Source organism: Bactrocera dorsalis, chromosome 2 (genome assembly GCF_023373825.1).
Source record: "Bactrocera dorsalis isolate Fly_Bdor chromosome 2, ASM2337382v1, whole genome shotgun sequence".
NCBI lineage: Eukaryota > Metazoa > Arthropoda > Insecta > Diptera > Tephritidae > Bactrocera > Bactrocera dorsalis.
The window spans coordinates 46,222,580-46,244,851 of NC_064304.1; the positions used below are offsets into that span (position 1 = coordinate 46,222,580).

Here is a 22,272-nt window from a genome sequence, read left to right on the forward strand (position 1 = left end):
CCTGAACAGGCTATGTCAAGTTTGCTACGAATTTGTAACGTACGGGAAGAAAAGCTAGAAACCCTATAAAATCTGTATATAAATTACCATGCTGGAACATTTGTGGGAACTGCCGACATCAGTCCACTATCGCATTTAACTGTCATCCAAACTAAACGCTCGGAATAAAGTTCTCGTCTCGAAAGCAATTTCATTCGACGAGATATTTTAACGAAATTTGCCATTGAACGATGTAAAGGTTTTTTATCGGCGTGATATCTTCAAGAAATTTGGCATAAATTATTGCCAAGGACAATCTCCGTAGAAATGCTTCAGATAGGATAACTAAGATCTAAATCATTATAGAATATAGCTGCCGTATAAACAGACCGATCATAGATCTTATAAGGAGTCATTTGTGTTTGTGAAGGATGGGAGCGTGTTAACTGTTTTGTTGTTTTTATCAATTTCAACATAAAACTTTTTATTGGAATGCATTAAAATTACTTGAAATTTATAACTTCTTCGACTGGATTTTCGGTGATTACGCTTACATATATCTGAATGTACCACAGAAAGTTGCTTTCACGACTGGTTTTACCGTTACTCTTCGCAGAGCAATTGTAACAGCTTGACCGGCTGTTAAAATTACGGATAACATCTATAAGGTCATGACTAAAAATTAATCATCAAGTGAAATTATTGCAAGCTGTTTTAAAATTTATCCAACTTAGGTTTAATTAGACGTTTTGTCAAGTACATACAGCTATGTTTATGTAACGTTGTATGCTGTTATCAATTGTTCAAATTAAGGTTGTTTGCATATTAGATTACAAAGTAATTTAAAGATCAGACCTTTTGGCGATTAGAGAGTTGTCATAATAGCTCATAGACCTACATATACAGTGGCGGACAAAAGTCTACATACACCCCCTGTTTTCTTCGATGTGAGAGTACAAAAAGTTTTTAGAAAATTGTATTTATACAGTTTTATTCTAATATTTATTATAATAGCAATTAACTAAAAAAAATCCATTATTTAACATAAAACAACAAATTTATGGAAGAAAAACTCAAAAATTGCTTTGACAAAAGTCTACATACAGTTCAAATCTCATACTTTGTACATTGTTATATTAACAGTAAGGTAACGTTAGCCTTTTTCTTTTATTTCAATATGTTTATTGTTTGATATTTATTGAATTTAGTTGTGGTTTAAACACTTCAATAGCTATAATGGCTCCGTGAAATGAAATATCAATTGATGTAAGAAATTTGGTGATAAAAGAAAGAAAAGAAAAAAAATCATATGGTGAAATTTCTAAAATTTTAAACTTGAGTCGAGCAACAGTACAGACAATTCTAAAAAACTTTAAAAATAATGGTTCCAACGAAAATACACCGCGCAGTGGATCCCCAAAAAAACAATCTCGTAGATACGTTAGCCTGATTCTCAACGAAGTAGACCAAAATCCAAAAGTAAATGCTCCAAATATAGCCGAACGCATAGCGAGTATGTCACAAACAGGGTTGGGCATTTTTGCACTACCACTAATTTGCACTACCACTAAATATTTAGTGATAGTGAAAAACAAATTGCACTACCACTAAACCTTTAGTGATAGTGAAAAACAAATTGCACTACCACTAAATATTCAGTGATAGTGAAAAACAAATTGCAATACCACTAAATATTTAGTGATAGTGAAAAAAAATGCACTATCACTAAACCTTTACATTACAGCCATCCATAAGTGCTAGTACATCATTTCTCGAATTCGATGACGAGTCCACAGGTATTCGATTTAAAGAAACCAACCTGCGAAATTTTTGTAAATAACTTCCTTTTTCAGATGAAAATCAATGTATACAAGGCGGAGCTGTAGCAACCGAAGTAACTTTGTACTTGAATGACGCTGATAGAAGCATTGATGCTTTGCACCGCTTTCCTATTATAAAAAAAAAAAATTTTTAAATACAACACACCTCTTCCTTCCTCTACGCCAGTGGAAAGACTTTTTTCCTTTGCTGGAATTGTCAATCGATCCACAAGGCAAAATCTCACCGACCGTAATTTTGAAATGTTGGTATTAAAAAAAGCACATAAAAAATGAATTATGTTTTCCTAATTTTGGTGCGGCATAATTAGAAGTCTCTACTGCTTCAGCTTATAAAGGGTGATTTTTTAAGAGCTCGATAACTTTTTTTAAAAAAAAAACGCATAAAATTTGCAAAATCTCATCGGTTCTTTATTTGAAACGTTAGATTGGTTCATGACATTTACTTTTTGAAGATAATTTCATTTAAATGTTGACCGCGGCTGCGTCTTAGGTGGTCCATTCGGAAAGTCCAATTTTGGGCAACTTTTTCGAGCATTTCGGCCGGAATAGCCCGAATTTCTTCGGAAATGTTGTCTTCCAAAGCTGAAATAGTTGCTGGCTTATTTCTGTAGACTTTAGACTTGACGTAGCCCCACAAAAGATAGTCTAAAGGTGTTAAATCGCATGATCTTGGTGGCCAACTTACGGGTCCATTTCTTGAGATGAATTGTTGTCCGAAGTTTTCCCTCAAAATGGCCATAGAATCGCGAGCTGTGTGGCATGTAGCGCCATCTTGTTGAAACCACATGTCAACCAAGTTCAGTTCTTCCATTTTTGGCAACAAAAAGTTTGTTAGCATCGAACGATAGCGATCGCCATTCACCGTAACGTTGCGTCCAACAGCATCTTTGAAAAAATACGGTCCAATGATTCCACCAGCGTACAAACCACACCAAACAGTGCATTTTTCGGGATGCATGGGCAGTTCTTGAACGGCTTCTGGTTGCTCTTCACCCCAAATGCGGCAATTTTGCTTATTTACGTAGCCATTCAACCAGAAATGAGCCTCATCGCTGAACAAAATTTGTCGATAAACACATTTCGAACCGAACACTGATTTTGGTAATAAAATTCAATGATTTGCAAGCGTTGCTCGTTAGTAAGTCTATTCATGATGAAATGTCAAAGCATACTGAGCATCTTTCTCTTTGACACCATGTCTGAAATCCCACGTGGTCTGTCAAATACTAATGCATGAAAATCCTAACCTCAAAAAAATCACCCGTTACATATATGTACATACATAATCTTATTTTTATTCTTCAAGAAACAGTGTTATGTTACTGAAAAATGTTTATTATCACTAAGGGTTTTCACTATCACTAAAGATTTTCACTATCACTAAATATTTAGTGGTAGTGCAATTTGTTTTTCACTATCACTAAAGGTTTAGTGGTAGTGCGATTTGTTTTTCACTATCACTAAAGGTTTAGTGATAGTGCAATTTGTTTTTCACTATCACTAAAGGTTTAGTGGTAGTGCATTTTTTTTCACTATCACTAAATTTTCAGTGATAGTGAATTTTGCTGTTAACCTACCACTGAAGAAGTAGAGCTAGTGAAACCTTATTGCATTTATTTTTTAGTGCACTATGCCCAACCCTGGTCACAAATGAGTATCCAACCAAGAACAATAAAAAAAAACTCTAAACGATAACGGATTCCACAGTAGAACACCACGGAAGAAACCTTTTATTTCTGAAAAAATCGGAAAATTCGTTTAAAGTTCGCCAAAAAACACAAAGAAAAGGAAATGGATTTTTGGAAAAAAGTTTCATTTACAGATGATTCTAAATTCACTCTTTTTGGTAGTGATGAAAGTGCTAAAATTTGATGGAAAACTAACGCCACGCTTGAACCGAAGAACGTAGTATCAATTGTGAAGCTCGGTGGCGGCAGCGTAATGGTTTGGGGAGTTGTTGCGGCCTCTGGAGTTAGAAATTCGGACTTTATTGAAGGTGAAATGGACGGTTATAAGTATAAGTCTCTGTTGGAACATAATTTGAAGCCTTTGGTGGATAATTTAGGGCTCGGTTCCGGTTGGATATTTCAACAAGATAACGATCCGATGCATGCGGCGCAAATTGTCAAGGATTGGTTGCTTTATTATACTCCAAGTCAATTAAATACACCACCTCAAAGTCCAAATATGAATATTATTGAACATGTCTGGGAGGATTTTGGAGCGTAGAATTAGAAAGAACCAAATTTCTAGCTCTGCTCTACTCTAAGAGCGCATATTGGGACCTTGGAACAGTATTACATCTGCAGCGTTGACAAATTTTCCAGAATCAATGCCACGGCGTCTTCAAGCAGTTACAGATGCCAATGGGGACCCAACTAAATACTAAAACGTCTTAATAACTAGCATTTTGTAAAGTTTTTCGCACTGAACTAAGGGTGATTTTTTAAGAGCTTGATAACTTTTTTTTAAAAAAAAGCGCATAAAATTTGCAAAATCTCATCGGTTCTTTATTTGAAACGTTAGATTGGTTCATGACATTTACTTTTTGAAGATAATTTCATTTAAATGTTGACCGCGGCTGCGTCTTAGGTGGTCCATTCGGAAAGTCCAATTTTGGGCAACTTTTTCGAGCATTTCGGCCGGAATAGCCCGAATTTCTTCGGAAATGTTGTCTTCCAAAGCTGGAATAGTTGCTGGCTTATTTCTGTAGACTTTAGACTTGACGTAGCCCCACAAAAAATAGTCTAAAGGCGTTAAATCGCATGATCTTGGTGGCCAACTTACAGGTCCATTTCTTGAGATGAATTGTTGTCCGAAGTTTTCCCTCAAAATGGCCATAGAATCGCGAGCTGTGTGGCATGTAGCGCCATCTTGTTGAAACCACATGTCAACCAAGTTCAGTTCTTCCATTTTTGGCAACAAAAAGTTTGTTAGCATCGAACGATAGCGATCGCCATTCACCGTAACGTTGCGTCCAACAGCATCTTTGAAAAAATACGGTCCAATGATTCCACCAGCGTACAAACCACACCAAACAGTGCATTTTTCGGGATGCATGGGCAGTTCTTGAACGGCTTCTGGTTGCTCTTCACCCCAAATGCGGCAATTTTGCTTATTTACGTAGCCATTCAACCAGAAATGAGCCTCATCGCTGAACAAAACACGCGCGCGAAACACATTTCGAACCGAACACTGATTTTGGTAATAAAATTCAATGATTTGCAAGCGTTGCTCGTTAGTAAGTCTATTCATGATGAAATGTCAAAGCATACTGAGGATCTTTCTCTTTGACACCATGTCTGAAATCCCACGTGATCTGTCAAATACTAATGCATGAAAATCCTAACCTCAAAAAAATCACCCGTTAGTTTTATATTAATTAACGGATTTTTTAAGTTTGTTGTTATTAGAAAGAAGATTAGAATAAAACTGTATCAACACATTTTTCTAAAAAGTTTTTGTACTCTCACATCGAAGAAAACAGGGGGTGTATGTAGACTTTTGTCCGCCACTGTATACCACTTTGAACGAATGTTGCAGTTAAGAGTAGCAAAGCGTGTTTAATGTGTCGCTACAGAACCAATAACAGCCGTCACGTACCCACATGTAACAAACAAGTCTGAGAATGCGAGTATAAGAATAAGTACTAACATATGCATGTAGGTACCTTCACGCAGCATTCGAGCGGAGTTTCCAAAAGAATTGTGTTTGCATTACACTTCACTCCGCTCGCCTTGCTTTATGTAAAGTCTGGTATCTTGGGTTCAAAAAATCGAATTTTTTTGAAGTTATACTTCTTATACGACGCCAGAAAAGGTTGCGATAGATTCTGGTTGCGCAACCTTCCATATAACTAAAAGTAACGCAAAGTTGCGCAACCTCGCTCCATCCATATGAATGTAACGCAACCTTGTCTGCGAAGATGTGCGAGCAGCAAGCGAAGCGGTGACAATCGGCGATCGTTTGTTCGTTTCTTTCGGCACAGCTCGGCCGACACAACAACACAACACAATGTTCCCAGCTTATGCTGTTGTTGTTTTTGTAGAACAATGTTTCAATTTTTGATTGGTGACATATTCACCTGTGTGCGCATATGTATGTTTGTATGCTTGTGCATTATTGAAGTTATACTTCTTTTTCTTTCGTTTGTCTTTCATTTCTGCGAATTCTCAACTATTTTACGTATGTTTTGGTTGAAATACTCTGCGTTGGCCTTTCAGAATCACACAGAATCATTTCTGTGGTTCTTGAAACTGACCCACGAGGACGAGGTATATGGTTTTATCTGGGAGCGTGAGATGTAAGAAAATCGCTCGCTTACAAGGGATAAAATGACTTCTGAGTGGCGATTTTAATGAATAAATTCACAGAATCATTTCTGTGCTTTTGGAAATCAATACTAATAAGTATTTTTTTCTTACTAATAGAAAATAAATTTATCACAGCCATATACATAAACATATACATAATATTGCTGTGATAAATTTAATTTCTATTAGTAAGCAAAAAATTAAAAATAAATTTATTAAGACTATACTTCTCAGGGCATCACAGCAATGTTATGTATATGTATATACATATTATGCATATGTATTGCTGTGATAAATTTATTGCGAAAGCAAATGTTCTACAAAGTATGTATATTTCTATACTTAAACAAAATTATTAGAACCATCGTATGTTTCTTGCATTCATAACCAAATCATACTTAAGTCAGCGCAACCTAATTGTCAATGGTGGTGTTGGTGGTAAGCGCTTGGAAGGTCAAGATGCTAACACAGGTCCCAGGTTCGAATCCCGACAGAATAAATTTTTAATTTTTTGCTTTTAACATCGTATACTATAAAAATAAATATTTTTCTTTATTTTAATTTCTATTAGTAAGAAAAATATTTATTTGTATAGTATACGATGTTAAAAGGCATACATCTTCTATCCTATCTTGTGTATCAGCACATGCTCATATGAGTGTATGTATACGCATGTGCGCGCATTGACTTGCATGTTCATACATTCATATATACTTATATGTACATATATTTGCATACATTGCCGAACAAATAAATCACAAGCATACAAACATACATATGCGTACACATATGAATATGTCACCAACAAAAAATTGATCTTCACAAGTCAATCCGGCAGCCAAATTGGCGAAGAACAAAAGAGAGATGATTACGCTGCATTTTCTCTTCCGCAACGAAGAGACGGAACTACTTTCTGAGTCAAAATTCATTCATTTAGACTTTGCTTTATTCTTCATTTTATGTGCATAATAAATTTATAAAATGTGAATTTAAGTTTTCTAGTTTTCTTTCATACAAAATGATATGCATTTCTGAATATCACTAAGAAGTATAACTTCATCCGCGCGTAGGGACTCCACGCACCTTTTTTTTGCTTAATTTGAAAGTACAATGTCTTGAGAATATACGGTAAAAATTTCAGACAGGAATTCGAAATATTTCGGGAGTTACAACGAGTTTCCTAGAGCGCCTCGGAGTCAAACTTTTAAGGTCGACCGAACTTTAAACGCGTTTTTTTTCAAAACATTGTTTTTCTGATCGGCCCGGTCCTAACTTTTTTCTACTGAACCGATTGATTTCAAATTTTAACATACTATTCTACACACTTATAGTTTTTGTCGGTACTATCGAGAATTTTTTTCACTCCTAACTTTTTATTTACAACCCTTTCTTTGCTAAAATAAAAGGACTTTTCTTGCAAAGTTCGCCATTTTGTTAATTATTTCTTGAAATTTAACTTCAATAGTTCCGACCAGAATGTCATGTGTATAGATTAAGAATATTCAAAGATATTTGATTACCGATAACAACCAGAACCAAAATTACCCGGCCCACCCATGTGCATTTTTTTGAGGTTCCAACTTCGAGTGGCAATAATAATTATAATAAAGTATTAAATTTTTACAAATAATTTTTTTTCATAAAAACAATCAAAATAATCAAGACAATTCTTTTTTACTTTCCTATAAAAATCCACCTTCCAAAGAAGCAATGAAAATAGGCATAAGTTACCAGACTACACCTTAAACGTGGTTTCACCTTAAATTTAACTTCCCATTTTGTTGCTAGTAATTTCTATTTTTCTTCAAGCAGTATTGTATTCAAAATTTGCATTCTTCCGTCATTGATAATTCTTTACCAGCATTGAAAATTGAATTGGCGACTGAAGTTGCATAAATGGCAAAATAGGCAATAATATAATATATTTTTGAATAATTTGGAATTACTACTAACTTCTCGTAGCTGTAAGCAAACATTCCTATTCAGCCTTTAGCGCTAACACTGCGAAGACCAAACAGATTAGCTTAGTGTAATACACAGTGAGGCACCTGAAATATTTAACACCCCGCAGTTGAAACTGGCCTTGACGAAAAGTGTAGGAGGGATTACAAAATCCTTTTGAAATACTTGTGAACATTTTTCTTCTTGCGTACATACAGAGCGTGTATTGAAAACACCGCAAGGACCGTAGGTCATGTATGTATTTGACAATGCATTCATATTTTGGCTGTAAATTTGTATGCGGTATCTCTGCTCAAACAATTTTATTGGTAGAAAATCTTGATATAAAAGACAACGAGGAGGATATGAAATTTATATTTGAATGTGCATATATGATCAAAATTATACGAAGATGTTTGTGCATATAATGGAATTGTTTATAGCACATTTATACACTCATATACTTATTTGTACAAAAAAGCTATATATTAAATAATACGCTATTGTAAATAAAAGTAATTATAAAGAATCTTGGTTCGCTACTTTTGTATATTTGTATGCGCACATCCACATGTGGAATGTAATGGCAATAAAAAGATGAATGTGTACATAAATAAACAATTTCTAGCTGCTTTGACTCAAAATTGTGTACAAATCTTCCAGTGTAAATCTTAAATAAACACACTATAAATAGCATAACGTTATTTGTCATAAATGTGGGGCCTTGCACCCACAACACGCTTCCTTTTGAAATAAACACTTCCACAATTCGAACATTATACTTTATTGTTTATGTTTTTTTTTTTTTATTACAGTTTCATTTCAGTTTCAATTACGGTTTTGGTTACAATTTTGATTAGTTTGTATAAAAATTAAGATTTACAATGTCACTGTATGTTGAATTAAAATAAAGCGCGAATTAAGTTTGATTCTGTTCATAAAATACTAAATTGAGTAGAGTACCGAAGAAACACCGCCGACGACCTTGTTGTAATCTAGTAATCTAATAGTCTTCAACGCGCGTAGCGACTCATGTTTAATGTCTTCAGTTAACTCAAAACGAATTCGCCGCAGCAGTCGTGTTAGTTTGCTGAATAGCCGGAATACGGTGGTTGCGGCACGAAAAACTCACGTAGAATCAATGCAGAATGCGACGGTGCAAACGTAAAACTGTCAACATAACCTTGATTTTTGACCTGCCTTGCCGTGTTTTTTTTCAACCTCGGCTGACCTTTCCCACGATATTCGACCGATTGATCGTTTTTTGCGTTTTATGACATCCTGGTAGTCCGAAAGCATTTTTTCGCAGACGCTATTTTTCGAAAAAATTTTGTGATTTTAGAACTAATCGTGCTTTCGCTTTTCTTAGGCCCAAATGATCAAAATGGTTTTCACTGATGGTTCCAATATTCCAATGATGCCAGTTAGATCTTTGACTATTAACCGCAGATTCTCAAGTAGCACTTAATTTATTTTATTGACGTATTGATCATCAGTTGATGTTCATTGAAGTTTGATTCCGCTGATTATGAAGTTTAAAGTTTTTGATGCTTTGAGTTCTTGTGTGTGGGCGTGGCTTTTACTCTTCTACCAATTCTTACACTGTCGTAATGAATATGTGAATTTTTCAGACCGACTTTTTCGCTCTCCCTTTAGTGGTTTGGAAGATATGTATATTAAATATTTTCAAAACTCACGTAGATGACCCTACCTTGTGCGATTCGCTGCACTTAAAAAGCAGTTTAATTTCATTATCTTAGTTATGGTAGCTTAAAAGTTTTCCTTCAGTGGAATTTGGTGGGCGTATGAGCGGCTCATCTGCAATACGAACATCCTTTGGGTGGCAACAAACACCACGTTTCATCAATATATCTAATTTTTTACTCAAGTTACCACTTGCATGGGCAGACGGACATGGTTGTGGTTTGAAATATTTTCAAAATGTTTCTTCTTCTCACTTTCATAGTAAAATATTCCCAAAACACTAAATCTTTTCAGTTATCAAATCAAGTTAATTCATTTCTGAGTATCATGTTTAATTTAAAGACAATGGGAAAAATGTACATTAAGAACTTACATAACACAATATCTGTATAACTAAATTCTGAAGCCAGCCAAAGTATACATATGTTGAGTTGACATTTCTTTGGCAGAGACGAGACAAATTGAATCAAGCTCAATTGAGTACTGTGTACCAATGGTCGGTAATTTATTTTATTCACTTTCGTCTGTTGAAATATTTCCATACAACACGCCCACTAGAAAATTTAACTCAACACAAACATTATAGGTTTGGTGATTGGTGATTGGACGAAGATCCTGAAAAACGATTTTGCATATAAGAAATGCTGTTGGATCCATTACGATAACTTCAAACACACGAAATCTAATTCCACTTAATCCATACATTCATAATATATTCTGGTGCATTAAGGCTCTCTGAAGTAATCCTTCAGATTTAACAAATTTTCTGAACGACCCGTTAGCGCAATAGAGTTAAATGTTAACTAAGCTAAATATGTCCGTCTGCCTGTATATACACAGACTGATAATGAATGTATCGTTCAAGAAGATGGCAGCACCAGACATTCATCTCTCCAATATTCAGAAAGCTTACTTGAAAATGATTTGGCCTTAATAGAACTGTGTTCCTAAATCTCTAAGGTTTTCCAGAGGTTTGTTAAATTATCGGTATCTATCTTTATTTTCCGTTATAGCTTCCGTTTCATTAATGACAGAGTAATTAATATAACTGAAAATGTACGCAATTATTAGGAAGGAAGTAATGAACTACTTTTCAATTAACTGAACAATTTTACTTCACTTAAATTCTTATAACTTGCCAAAGTGAATCAATTTAGAACAGTAAGCCACAATTTAAAGAAAGTGTTACCGGTTAAAAGCGCGGCACTAGGACAAGACTTTCAATTTCTATACGACTATGCAATATAATTGCCATTGGATAATATATGTATGTAAATGAGTTGCAGAGTTAGTAAGGATGTATTGTGCACAATGTCACTCATACGCCGTGGAATCGCCTACGTACTGCAAACGTATAAGTGAATATGAAATATTGGTTTAGAGTAATACACGCTATTCAAGTAATTGTGTTTTAACGACCATTTAATGCTAGCCCTTTACATCACTTAATAACTTATGTAAATTGCATTGGTGAGACAATGCTGATGATTGATTATGGTGCGTTAATAGACTTTTATGAGTAAATTAGTTATATATACATATATGTATGTGATGCAACCTCACTCTTTTTAATATTGTATATGTTAAATAATTTATCTGTAATGTGATGTTGATATAAACATTCCATTTGATATGAAAAACGATTTTGTAATAACTTTTTCTATTTTTCTGGTATATGTACTCGTATAGGGGTTAACAGCGATCCTTCTCACAATATTAATTCTTTTTCTGGTAATCCTTGGGGTGCATATATTTCTGAGTATAGGGTTCTATCTATTTTTTGAACTGGTTTATAATATAGTCAATTATCCTAAACTAGGATATTTGGAACTGCCAAGCAATTTTAGTTATAGTTAAATAGGGTTGACAGAATTTCAGAGGTCATAAATAAATTCCCAAATTTTTATCACTTCATATCAGATCCGAGTTAATATTAGGTTGTCAAATATCTCCCTTCCGCCGTTTTGTCTTTTGAATTTCGCAGCTTTGTATAAAGCGCTACAGAGCTCGTATTTGGCAACACTATACATCTTTGACATGTCTTGACATAACCTACAAAACGACGCTATGTATGATTAGTTTGAATATAGTGTTCAACGGTTATAAACGTGTAATCGTGGAGTTCACTAACGCCAAAATTCGCGCTATTTTAAAATTTTCCTTTGTTAAAGGCAAATCCGCTAGAGAAAAGTTCCGGGAGACTAATGGTGTTTTGGGGAATGGTACTCTATCACTTCAAAATGCGGAGGAATGGTTTCGACGATTTAGAGCGGATGAAAACAACACCATGGATAAGTCAGCCCACGGAAGACCTATGACGATGAATACCGATCAAACCATGGAAAACATCGAGTTAGACCGGCACGTGGTATCTCGTGACATCGCTTAGAAGATGGAAGTTAGTCATCAAATCATTTTAAACCATCCGCAGAAGGCTGGATACACAAAAAAGCTGGAAACAAATTATCGAATGAAACGCCGCATGTTTGAACTAAATTCGATCCCTGCAACACTTTTTATAAAGCATTGAATAAAGAGCAAAATAGCGGAAGGGAGATTTTTGACAATCTCATATTTAAAAACAATTTTGTCGCAGGTGCATATAAGTAAATATAGTAAGTATATATGTAAAACAGTATCTTCACTTGCACACATATGTATATAACATGTGAATGCTATATACGTATCTTTGAATTTATATTCCAAGACCAAAACTGCGATTTCAGAATGAGATTATCAGATCAATGCATGAATTCAAATTTATTGAGTAAGTAATACATGAAGATGTAGCCACTATTTACTCATCTGATTACTTAAACTGGATGAGCTTGGTTTACCATCGCAAAATTTACGCCTAAGGGTTGGCTTCGTAGTAATAATGCTTCGAACATAAACCAAACAAAAATATGCAACGGTAAGCGTTTGGTGGTAAGTAAATTAAGGAACAATGTGATTTGCGTGACAATACTCAAAGAAAAATTCGAAGGTGAGGAAGTTTTGATTCGGAGTACTCCGATGATCCCAAATTACATGCCATCTGAGTTTAAAATAATTCCGTCATTCGTAATGACCAATAACAAATCACAATTATTCGTTTAATTCGCGCATAAAATATTTGGTTACTTCTGAACTGAGTCATTTCCTAATTATTGCATTTAAATTTAGTACTTAAAATAAGTTCACCTAAAGGAGGGAGGCGCAATTGCCCTTGTATTACCTAAAATTAATCGAGATGGATACAGGGTTATGTATATATAAATGATCAGGTTGACGAAAAATTATGAAATCCGGGGGGCTGTCTGTCTGTCTGTCCGTCCGTGTAAGCTGCAACTTGAGTTTAAAATGAGATATATTGATTAAACTTAGTATGCGGTATTTTAGTACAGAAAAATTACGTGTTCGTAGATGGCCGTAATCGGAAATTTTATTTGATTCCTTCACTTTCCAGTACAAAAAATAGGAAGTAATTAATACTATAACGATACACAATTTTGCGATAGTAATTCCTTTAAAATGTGCCACCTTATGACCAAAAATTATTCAAATCCAACCAAAAGTGCTCAAGCCCCTAGGTATAAAGGAGACACCGATTGAAATTCAGAGAGAATCCTTTCCTGGTAATAGTGTCTCTATGTATCAAAAATGAGTTGAATCGGGTCAATACTTCCCTGAGCCCCCATATACCTAAAATAAAGATTTTGATCTTATAGGTAACTTGATCTAGTGCCCATATTAATAATATCAGGATATTCGAACATCCAGCTGATTTTGCTCCGTATGATTGTAGATTGAATGTAAGATACATTAATGAAAGCCAGGAAACTTTTTTTTAATATGTGTCATGATAATAGATAAAATCGCATCGACACTACCCCAACCCCCATTAGCAACATACATATAATGATTTTTGTTTTTCTAACAAACCTTGTGTCGAATATGTTGGTCAGTGTATGAGTTATATATAGTATATGTATTTATGAAATTGCTTGAATTCCGATCTTCTGGTTGACGTTTTACATATTATTTCTCTGGCTTTAATTCTTGCAAGTTGCAAGAGTATAAAATGTTCGGTTGCACTAGAACATAGCCCTTCCTTACTTGATTCACATGCACTTCCTTGTTATTATAGATAAGTGCAAGCGTCATTAACTGTGCGCCATACAGGTTGTGAAAGATACATATGATTTTTATACAATTAGCAATTGCGTATACCCACAATACAGCTTTAAAATATGAGCATTAAAATTAGTCTCTACAATATTAAACATTATATTAAGATTTCTATTTTATTTACAAAGCACATTCGCCATCAAATTCGCTGCTATTTGTAAAATCAATCGATTAAATAAAGCCATTGTAAAATCACTAGCATTAAAACCATCTGAGTTTTAGGCCAGAATTAAATGCCAAGAAGGTTAGAACACTAACTTAAGAATTCACTATATTTCAGACATTTCCAAGCTAAGGTGCTGAGGTTTAAATGCACAAGTATGGGCATTGGCGTATTCGTAACAAATCATATTTCATACAAAACAAAAGCGAATGCATTAAGGAAGATTTTCAGTGATGTGATTCTCTGAAGTAAATGTAAAGTAAAAGACTTACGAATTATAGATAAGTAAGTTATATATACAATAATATAACTGAACTATAAGATGGAGTAAAACGAATAAATATGAGAGTTTCCACAAATTTATAGTTTTTTTATGAAAGCACGTGTTTGTACCAAATTTAATATACGTACTAATAAGGAAATCGTGTCATGAATTAAAAATGAGTTAATACAAGCGGGTGGAAATGTTATTGTGTGTATTATACAGGAAATTAAATTACGTTTTCAAAGTGCACATAAAATTTGTTTTTTATTTTTTCTTGTTTCCAATTTATGGCTGTCACAGCTACTTAGAGGAAGGTGGGTGCAAAGCAGGCTGAATCAACGCGGAATATAAAACATAAAATTTTATGAGCGCTCCCACACAGGCAAAAGTTTAAGTGAGGACTTTCCAATGGTATTGAGTTGACCGAGATAACGAGTCAACATGTGTTGCCAACAGTTGCACCTCTGCTATCGTTAAAAAGAACAACAGGACGTGGTGAAAAATAAAAAATGCTGCAATTCACAATAAAGTAAGTGATAACGCAATTGTAACGTTAGGTTGTTTGTCTTTGAAATTTAATTATTCCGACTATTTTTCTCAGCGACAAAATTTACTTCTACGCTTATCTTTCATAAATGTATAATTCCTAGGAAAATGTAAACGTATTTAAAACTTTTTATTCTATTAAAAAATTATGCGCTTGTGGAAGCTGCAAAAAGTTTGGGAAATCGAATATCAGTATGTAGAAGGATTTTATGTACATGATGAACCCTAAGAACGACGTGATGAACATTGCTTACTTATTGGCTTAACATAGGAAAACTGCGATGTTTTGCAAAGAAATATATTTCCAAATTTATATTCCGATTCCAACAAGATGAAGCATGTCAAATCTTCCGTGACACTGTAGGAATGGAGATACTTAGTGTGAACAGTTATCCAAACGTGCGATTAAAATTACTATTTCAGAGGTATGATAGCAAAACCAGAATGGATTTGAATAACTTGATTTTTAATTTTGCACTGGAATACCAAATATTTTTAAAGTGAAACAGAAAAGTAAGAATGTTACCGCCATTTCCTTTCTTGAAAAGGATTTTCAAAATAAAGAAAATACTAAACTGAAGAAGTTAGACGGCGTAAAGATCAAAATTTATACGAAAAGAAATTGGTTTAAAAATGTTCAGTTCCTATATATAACAAATATGTGCAGCAAGCTACCTTTATTATAAGTTTTAGTCCAAGAAATTTAAAGAATTACCTTCATAATTTATAAAAACATATTGGTGCACTTGCTACTGAATTGACTTAAGTGTAAATAAGGTAGACATAAGCCGAATGTATTCGAGAATAAAAATACAATAATAAAAATATAAAAAAATACAAATAGCACATCAAAATACATACTTACTCATACAAGCACCCGCTATATACAGACATACATACGTTCCATACACTGCAAGCGAGTATCTGACTTTTTATGTTATTTTTATATTCTCTGCTACACTGCACCGCGATGGATATAGAGTTATGTACATATGACTTATCAGGATTCACTTAAATAATTAAATTAATAACTTTTATTAATTTGGCTTATATCAAATTGTTAATTACGAAATGAGCTTTAGTATTTATATTTCGTTTTTTTATCGGATAAAAGTAGTGTAGTTATCATCCTCCGCAAATGATAGCATATGCGCAGAGGAAGTTTCATATTAAATGTACAACATTTGTTTCATGTTTTTATGAAATTAAAATTTATATCCAAAGATCAGATCATTTTATTTTTCATCAACAAAACTAGCATTTCCAAACACTAAACCATGCGAGTAAATTTCGAAATTTTGCATTTAAGAGCATTTCGTTTTATGACTGACCACTTTGGCACGCATTGAATTCATCGTGATTGTTTTTTGTAGTCCGCAATTACTGCAAAAATCAACAGCCCGCAAAAACCAAATGAGTTATACTAAATCACCAATTGTGAGTTTGTGTGTATTTTTGTTCAAATGTGTAAGCGCGTAGCAGTTAGGTCGCATCGTTATTATAGCAAACAGCGCTTGAACTGCAACAATTGAAGTGAAGCATACCAAGTCCAGCAATTAAATGAAAATTGCCCAAGCCCCCTCAAAATTAATACAAGGTCTTTGAAACATCCAGTTGATTTTGCTCCCATGTATCGGTGATGGTATGTGAATTTCAACAAGTAATGCCGATAATAAAATAAATTGTATCAATACTGATGTTAAATGATATATTCGGTAACACCCGAACTTAAGTCATTCTTACATCAGTGTGTATTTTTGAAAATAAGGGTCTGATTACAGTATTCCAGTGTTTATTGCATAATTTCTAAAGTTTATTCCGTTGGAATTTAGGGATATTTAGATATATATTACCCTTTCTAAACCAAAATTTTTTAGTTTATCTTATATTGAGCAGTAGCTTCTTCTCGAAAAGCAGAGCAACAGCTTTGTCTACGTCTCCAGTTTTTCCATAAAAGTCAGGCGACTTTTTCACAAGTATTCACTTCGATTTGAAAACCTTGCAGTTATTTTAATAGTTCAATTGGAGCAATAGCATGCCTTAGAAAGGCTGCTTCAAAAAGATTATTTTAATGAGCAGTCATTTTTCTTATTGCACGACACGACGTGACATATTAGAAAGCCTAAAAACTATCCGAATTATATGTGTAAACACATAAAAACTATTTTTCTAGAATTGATCGAGGAAAGGAAAAGTATATATTTTTTTTGGAACGCACTCTACTTCCTTAACTTAATGATGACTAATTTCTTTCAAACAATTTTTTCGTTAATCTTCTAAATAGAAAATTACGATGTTTTTCCTACCTTGTTATCGAAATCCGTATCTATCTGTTCCACTACCTCTCTTCGTAATTAGGCAATGATGTGAAATTATTCTAGGAAGCTGGAAATTTTCAGTAAAGTTCTGAAAATAATCTCGCTTCAACCAAAATACAAGCTCACTTAAAATTGCTTAGCAGAATGAAAACATTATATATTTTTCTTTAGCAAGTAGGGGAAGGTGGGGAATCCCGGGCCAGCGCGATATTCTTTTCCCTAGTATAGGTTGACAGCTGCAACCAACTGTCATCGGCTCGTCTCATACTAAGCTCAGTTTCTATATAGCACTCGAGCTGTGAACACGTGTTATAACCTCTCTGCGACAACAAAAAGAAATTCGACACTCCGAAAGTTTTTTTTCAACTCTGTGTACAGTAAATTTTTTTCACATTTTCCAAAAAATTCATCCAGGTAAATATGTTTATAATATTAGTTCAGCCTTTAGCCTTCGACACACAAAAGAAATTTTGCACGAATTTACATTGTGTTCATTATCCAGCGCCATTTTGCAAATATGAGCGTTTGGGGAATCTCGGGGAATGTCGGGCCACATAGTTTTTTACATTTGACATGCTAACTTCATATATTTGACGTGTATAAGTGATTTTTCGTGCAGAATTTCCACAACACAATAGTTTTTCAACATTTCCTGATAGTTTCGTGCTCCGAAAAATTTTTTTAGTCACTATGCCGCGGTACTATCCCAAACAAGAGAAAATTGTTGATTTCGACAACATTTTGGAGGCGATCAAGTCGGTGAAAATACATCACAACAGCGTTCGACAATCTGCGACGGCACACAAAATTCCGAGGACCAACCTGATGCGTTATATTGCAGCATTTGATGGTGCGAGCATCGACGTTACTACTGCCAATGCCGATGTAATGAAGAATTTGCTGGCTGAAAGCAGGACGATGGGCACAAAAACAGTGAGTTCTGCTGGTTTCTTTCTTTTTCTTTCATCGAATAATAAATAATTTTTTTTTATTTCAGATCTTCAATATCAAACAAGAGAAGGCGCTGATAAGCTACATTCTCCAGGCCAGCGACATCAACTATGGAATTAGTTTGATGGAGCTTCGTAAGCTCGCGTATGAATTTGCTCGGAAAGTTGGCGCGTCGTATCCGGATCCATGGAACGACAATCAACAGGCGAGTAAGGATTAGCAGTTGGCGTTCATGAAACGCCACAAAAATTTGTCACTGCGAACACCAGAGCAAGTAAGCCAGAGCCGTGCGAAGCGATTCAACAAAGAGAATGTCGATGCATTCTTTGCCAACCTTTCATTCGTTCTCGGTAGGACGCCGTTTAAACCTCACCGAATATGGAACATGGATGAAACCGGGTGCCCGACCGTGCCAACCAAACCTGTCAAAACCATCGCGGGCAAAGAACAAAAGCAGGTCGGCTCATCAACATCTGCCGAAAAAGGCACCAATGTGTCTTTGGCTTTGGCCGTCAGCGCTAGTGGCCAGTCTATACCGCCATTCTTCCTCTTTCCCCGAGTCAACATGAAAGAGATTTTTATGACTCATGCGAGTCATGGCGCTGTTGGTGTTGCGAACGGTTCTGGTTACATGAACTCTGACGTATTCCCTCAATTCATGCGTCATTTCATCAAGCACACCGGTGCTAATGCCGATTCGCCAACCATGTTGCTGCTGGACAACCACGGTTCGCATTTATCGATCGAGGCGATAGATTTGGCGTTGGATCATAGCATCACGTTGCTGTCTTTTCCGCCGAAATGCACGCACAAAATGCAGCCGCTAGATGTTGCGGTATTTGCACCATTTAAAGGCATGATGACCGTGAAGCATGATGCATGGAAAAAGTCCAACATTGGTGTCACTTTCGATCTGCATCATGTGCCGCTCCTTGTCGATCAGTGCCTCGATGTTATGTTAACGCCGAAAACCATCAAATCCGGCTTCCGAACAACTGGCATCTACCCGTTCAACCCGCAAATTTTCACTGAAGTTGACTTTGTCGCTTCGGAACTGAGCGGCGAAAATTTGTTCGGTGACGAAGAGAAAGACGCCGACAATCAACGTCGAGTTCTTGCCTCTGGTGATGCCATTGTGACTGCTGCGAATGAGGAGGTGTCAACGTCGGAGGCATCGACAAGTGCCCCAGCTTCAACAAGTGGTGCTGCATCATCGTCGTTGTCTCTTGTTTCGGCTCCACAGCTCCGTGATGCATTGAAATCGGTTGGCCCGTTGAAATTGGGCACACCTGCGCCGAAATCAAAACGTGGCCGCAAGACAATGGAGTCAACGATTTTGACATCGCCTGAGGTTGTCGCAGATCTGCGTGACAAGGCCGAAAAAAAGCGGCAAAAATTGACGAAGGCAGCCGATGAACCAGCAGCCAAGAAGCAAAAAGGCCGTGGCAAATCGAAGACGCCACGGAAGAGAAGCCCGTCTCCGACCGAAACCGACATCGAAGAGGACTTCGATTTTTGCACGATTTGCAAGAAAAAGATGCCGAAGCACGAGAATCGTCAAAACACGGCCCATTGCATCGTTTGTGATCGAGGGGTTCACTTGAAATGTGCCGGACCGAACCCGAACACTTACACCTGCATCCACTGCGAGTCGGAATAATTTTTTTCGCCAATTCCTATTTTTCTTATTATTTATGAATCTCTCTTTCATTTCCATTGATAAATAAACGTTTTTCATCGGTAACAATCATGTTTTAATCGATTTACAGACTGGCCCAATGGCGCCAATGGCTATAACTTTTAAATTTTTGTAGAATTTTATCAAACCAATGTTATCAAAAGGAAGGTTACGACTCGCACTACAAATCCATGCTTTGGAATTTTCACAAACAATAACTTTTATGTGACTTTTTAACCGAAATCAAAACGTGGCCCAACATTCCCCTTCCCCTACATTTTCTTTAATATGCTCCTAAGTACCGCACTTTTGACATTTCTCTTCAGTAAGGCTTGCCATTTCATAATGGAAAGTTATACGTTCCAACAACGAGTGTAAATTATTAAAATTTACTACCCAAATTCGAAGTCTTTGGCATCAACTTTAAGAGCTATATGGTAGGAGCCGTACCAGCCAAAGTATAGTGAATACACTTATTTAGAATTTTTTTGCACGTGTATTCACGCTTTATTCAATTACGAGCTGCAACCCGTCTATCTTTCCGATTGCCCAATCTTATTGTTACCCTTACATTCGTATGCCATTTCTATTACACAATTTTTAGATGGCAAATATTATAATACATTTATACATAACAATACGTACAGCTGTATCCATTGGGATTAAATTATGGCTAGTTGATAATCTTTGCAAATAACATTCTTTCTAACCCTTTGTTATTATGAAATAAGAATTTCTGTATCCAACCGTATATTCGATGTACATAAAAAGTAACAATTTGCTGTGTTGTGCCCAAAATTTCCAATACGAAATTGTATAAATTATCGTAGGTAGTACATTGCTTCACAAAATTCATTTGGTTTTTATTAAACGTATTTCGTCTCTGACGGAAACATATAAACTTGATTTAATTTAATGGTGATTTTTTTCGTTAAACATCTTATATGTTTATAAATCTAGAATAAATTCCAATGATTTCGACGCATTAGCTTACACTATAACAAAAAGCACCCGGTAATTGTAATTAAATTCCTCGTGTAAATAATATTTCAAAACAAGTAACAAAGAGCTAAGTTCGGGGGCAACGGAACATTTAGTACTCTTGCAATTTGCAAGAATCAAAGCCAAGGTCCTTAAGATGTTAAACGGTCGAACAGATGATCGGAAGCAAAGAAATTTTATATATACTATGTTCTGTATAACCCATACACTGACCGACATACTCGGCACAGGTTATGACTCAAGTATTGGCCGATATTTCCAGTATGAAGCCAACTGACAGCTCGATATATTAGGTATATGGGGCTCAGGGAAAAATTGACACGATTAAACCCAGTTGGACACATAGAACTATTATTGTCAGGAAAGGAATTTCTCTGAAAATCAATTGCATTTCTCTCTCATTGACCGGTATCTTTGGTCAAAAGCCAACTATAGAAATACTGCGATCCACATATTCGGTACCCAGAGGCTTGAACAGTTCTGCTTGGTTTTGGCCACTTTGGCCATATTTCTGCTAGAATTTCTAAAGCTTTCATCAGTGTAAATCGAAATTTTGAAATATCAAGAGCGGAAGCGGGCGAATCATTGTTGTGCAACACGAACTGATACAGCATCGTCTCAACGCAATAAAGTACTTGAAAAGTAGTATAATAATATAATATAAATCGATATCTTCGGCTTCTTCTTGTTTGCGAATCCACTATCATTTTGAGTCATAAATTTATATTTACAAGAATAATAATGATTTCACACTCTCTTTTCAAGGATCAACAATACTTTGTTATAATGGGACGATCCCATCCACCATTCAATCTTTCCATACTAAATTCGAAAGTTTTTTACAAATTTCACTAAAACAAAATCTTTCAAGTTCCGATACATTGACAAAAACTAAAACAAAGCCAGATAGATATAAGGTGATATATACATATATGTGTATAAATGATCAGTATGACGAGAAAAGTTTAAGTCCGTGTGACTGTCTGTCTGTCCGTACGTCCGTCGTCCGTGCAAGCTGTAAGCTTAAGTAAAAATTGTAAAGGCATAAAGGCGTAGAACTGTTTGGCGCAGTGGATCGAAGCAGCAATGGGCACCTGTTGGACAAAACTTTCGAAAAGTCAATAGTGACCTCGCCCGACTTATTTCAACCAAATTTGGGGTGTTGCATTCCTCCGACATTCTTATCTTATGGTGTGGAAATAGGCGAAGTCCAGCTGATTCTTTCCTTTCGAGTAAACAAACCAAGAAGCAATTAATATAGCGGGATAATGCCTTTGGTATTTGCCACCTTGTTTAAATCCAACCTAAACTTTTCAAGCCCCAAAATTCCTAATATCTGGACCCCAGTATCTATAGTTGACTTTTTACCGCAAATATCGGTCAAAGTGCGAGACATAAAAT

The 22,272-nt window shown here is 35.4% G+C and overlaps 1 protein-coding gene and 1 pseudogene across 1 annotated transcript; both read left to right on the forward strand.

Annotated features, from left to right (window-relative positions):
• Nucleotides 1–6,036: 6,036 nt before the first annotated feature.
• On the forward strand, nucleotides 6,037–6,170 carry LOC125776909 (small nucleolar RNA U3; annotated as a pseudogene).
• Nucleotides 6,171–18,576: 12,406 nt separating this feature from the next.
• On the forward strand, nucleotides 18,577–19,851 carry LOC125776096 (uncharacterized). The gene has a single exon (XM_049446980.1). The coding sequence runs from the start codon at nucleotides 18,577–18,579 to the stop codon at nucleotides 19,849–19,851; it is 1,275 nt and encodes a 424-aa protein (XP_049302937.1).
• The last annotated feature ends 2,421 nt before the right edge of the window (nucleotides 19,852–22,272 follow it).

Bases quoted from the DNA above. Each gene is read 5' to 3' on its own strand.
- LOC125776096 (XM_049446980.1), top strand. From the start codon at position 18,577: ATGGATGAAACCGGGTGCCCGACCGTGCCAACCAAACCTGTCAAAACC.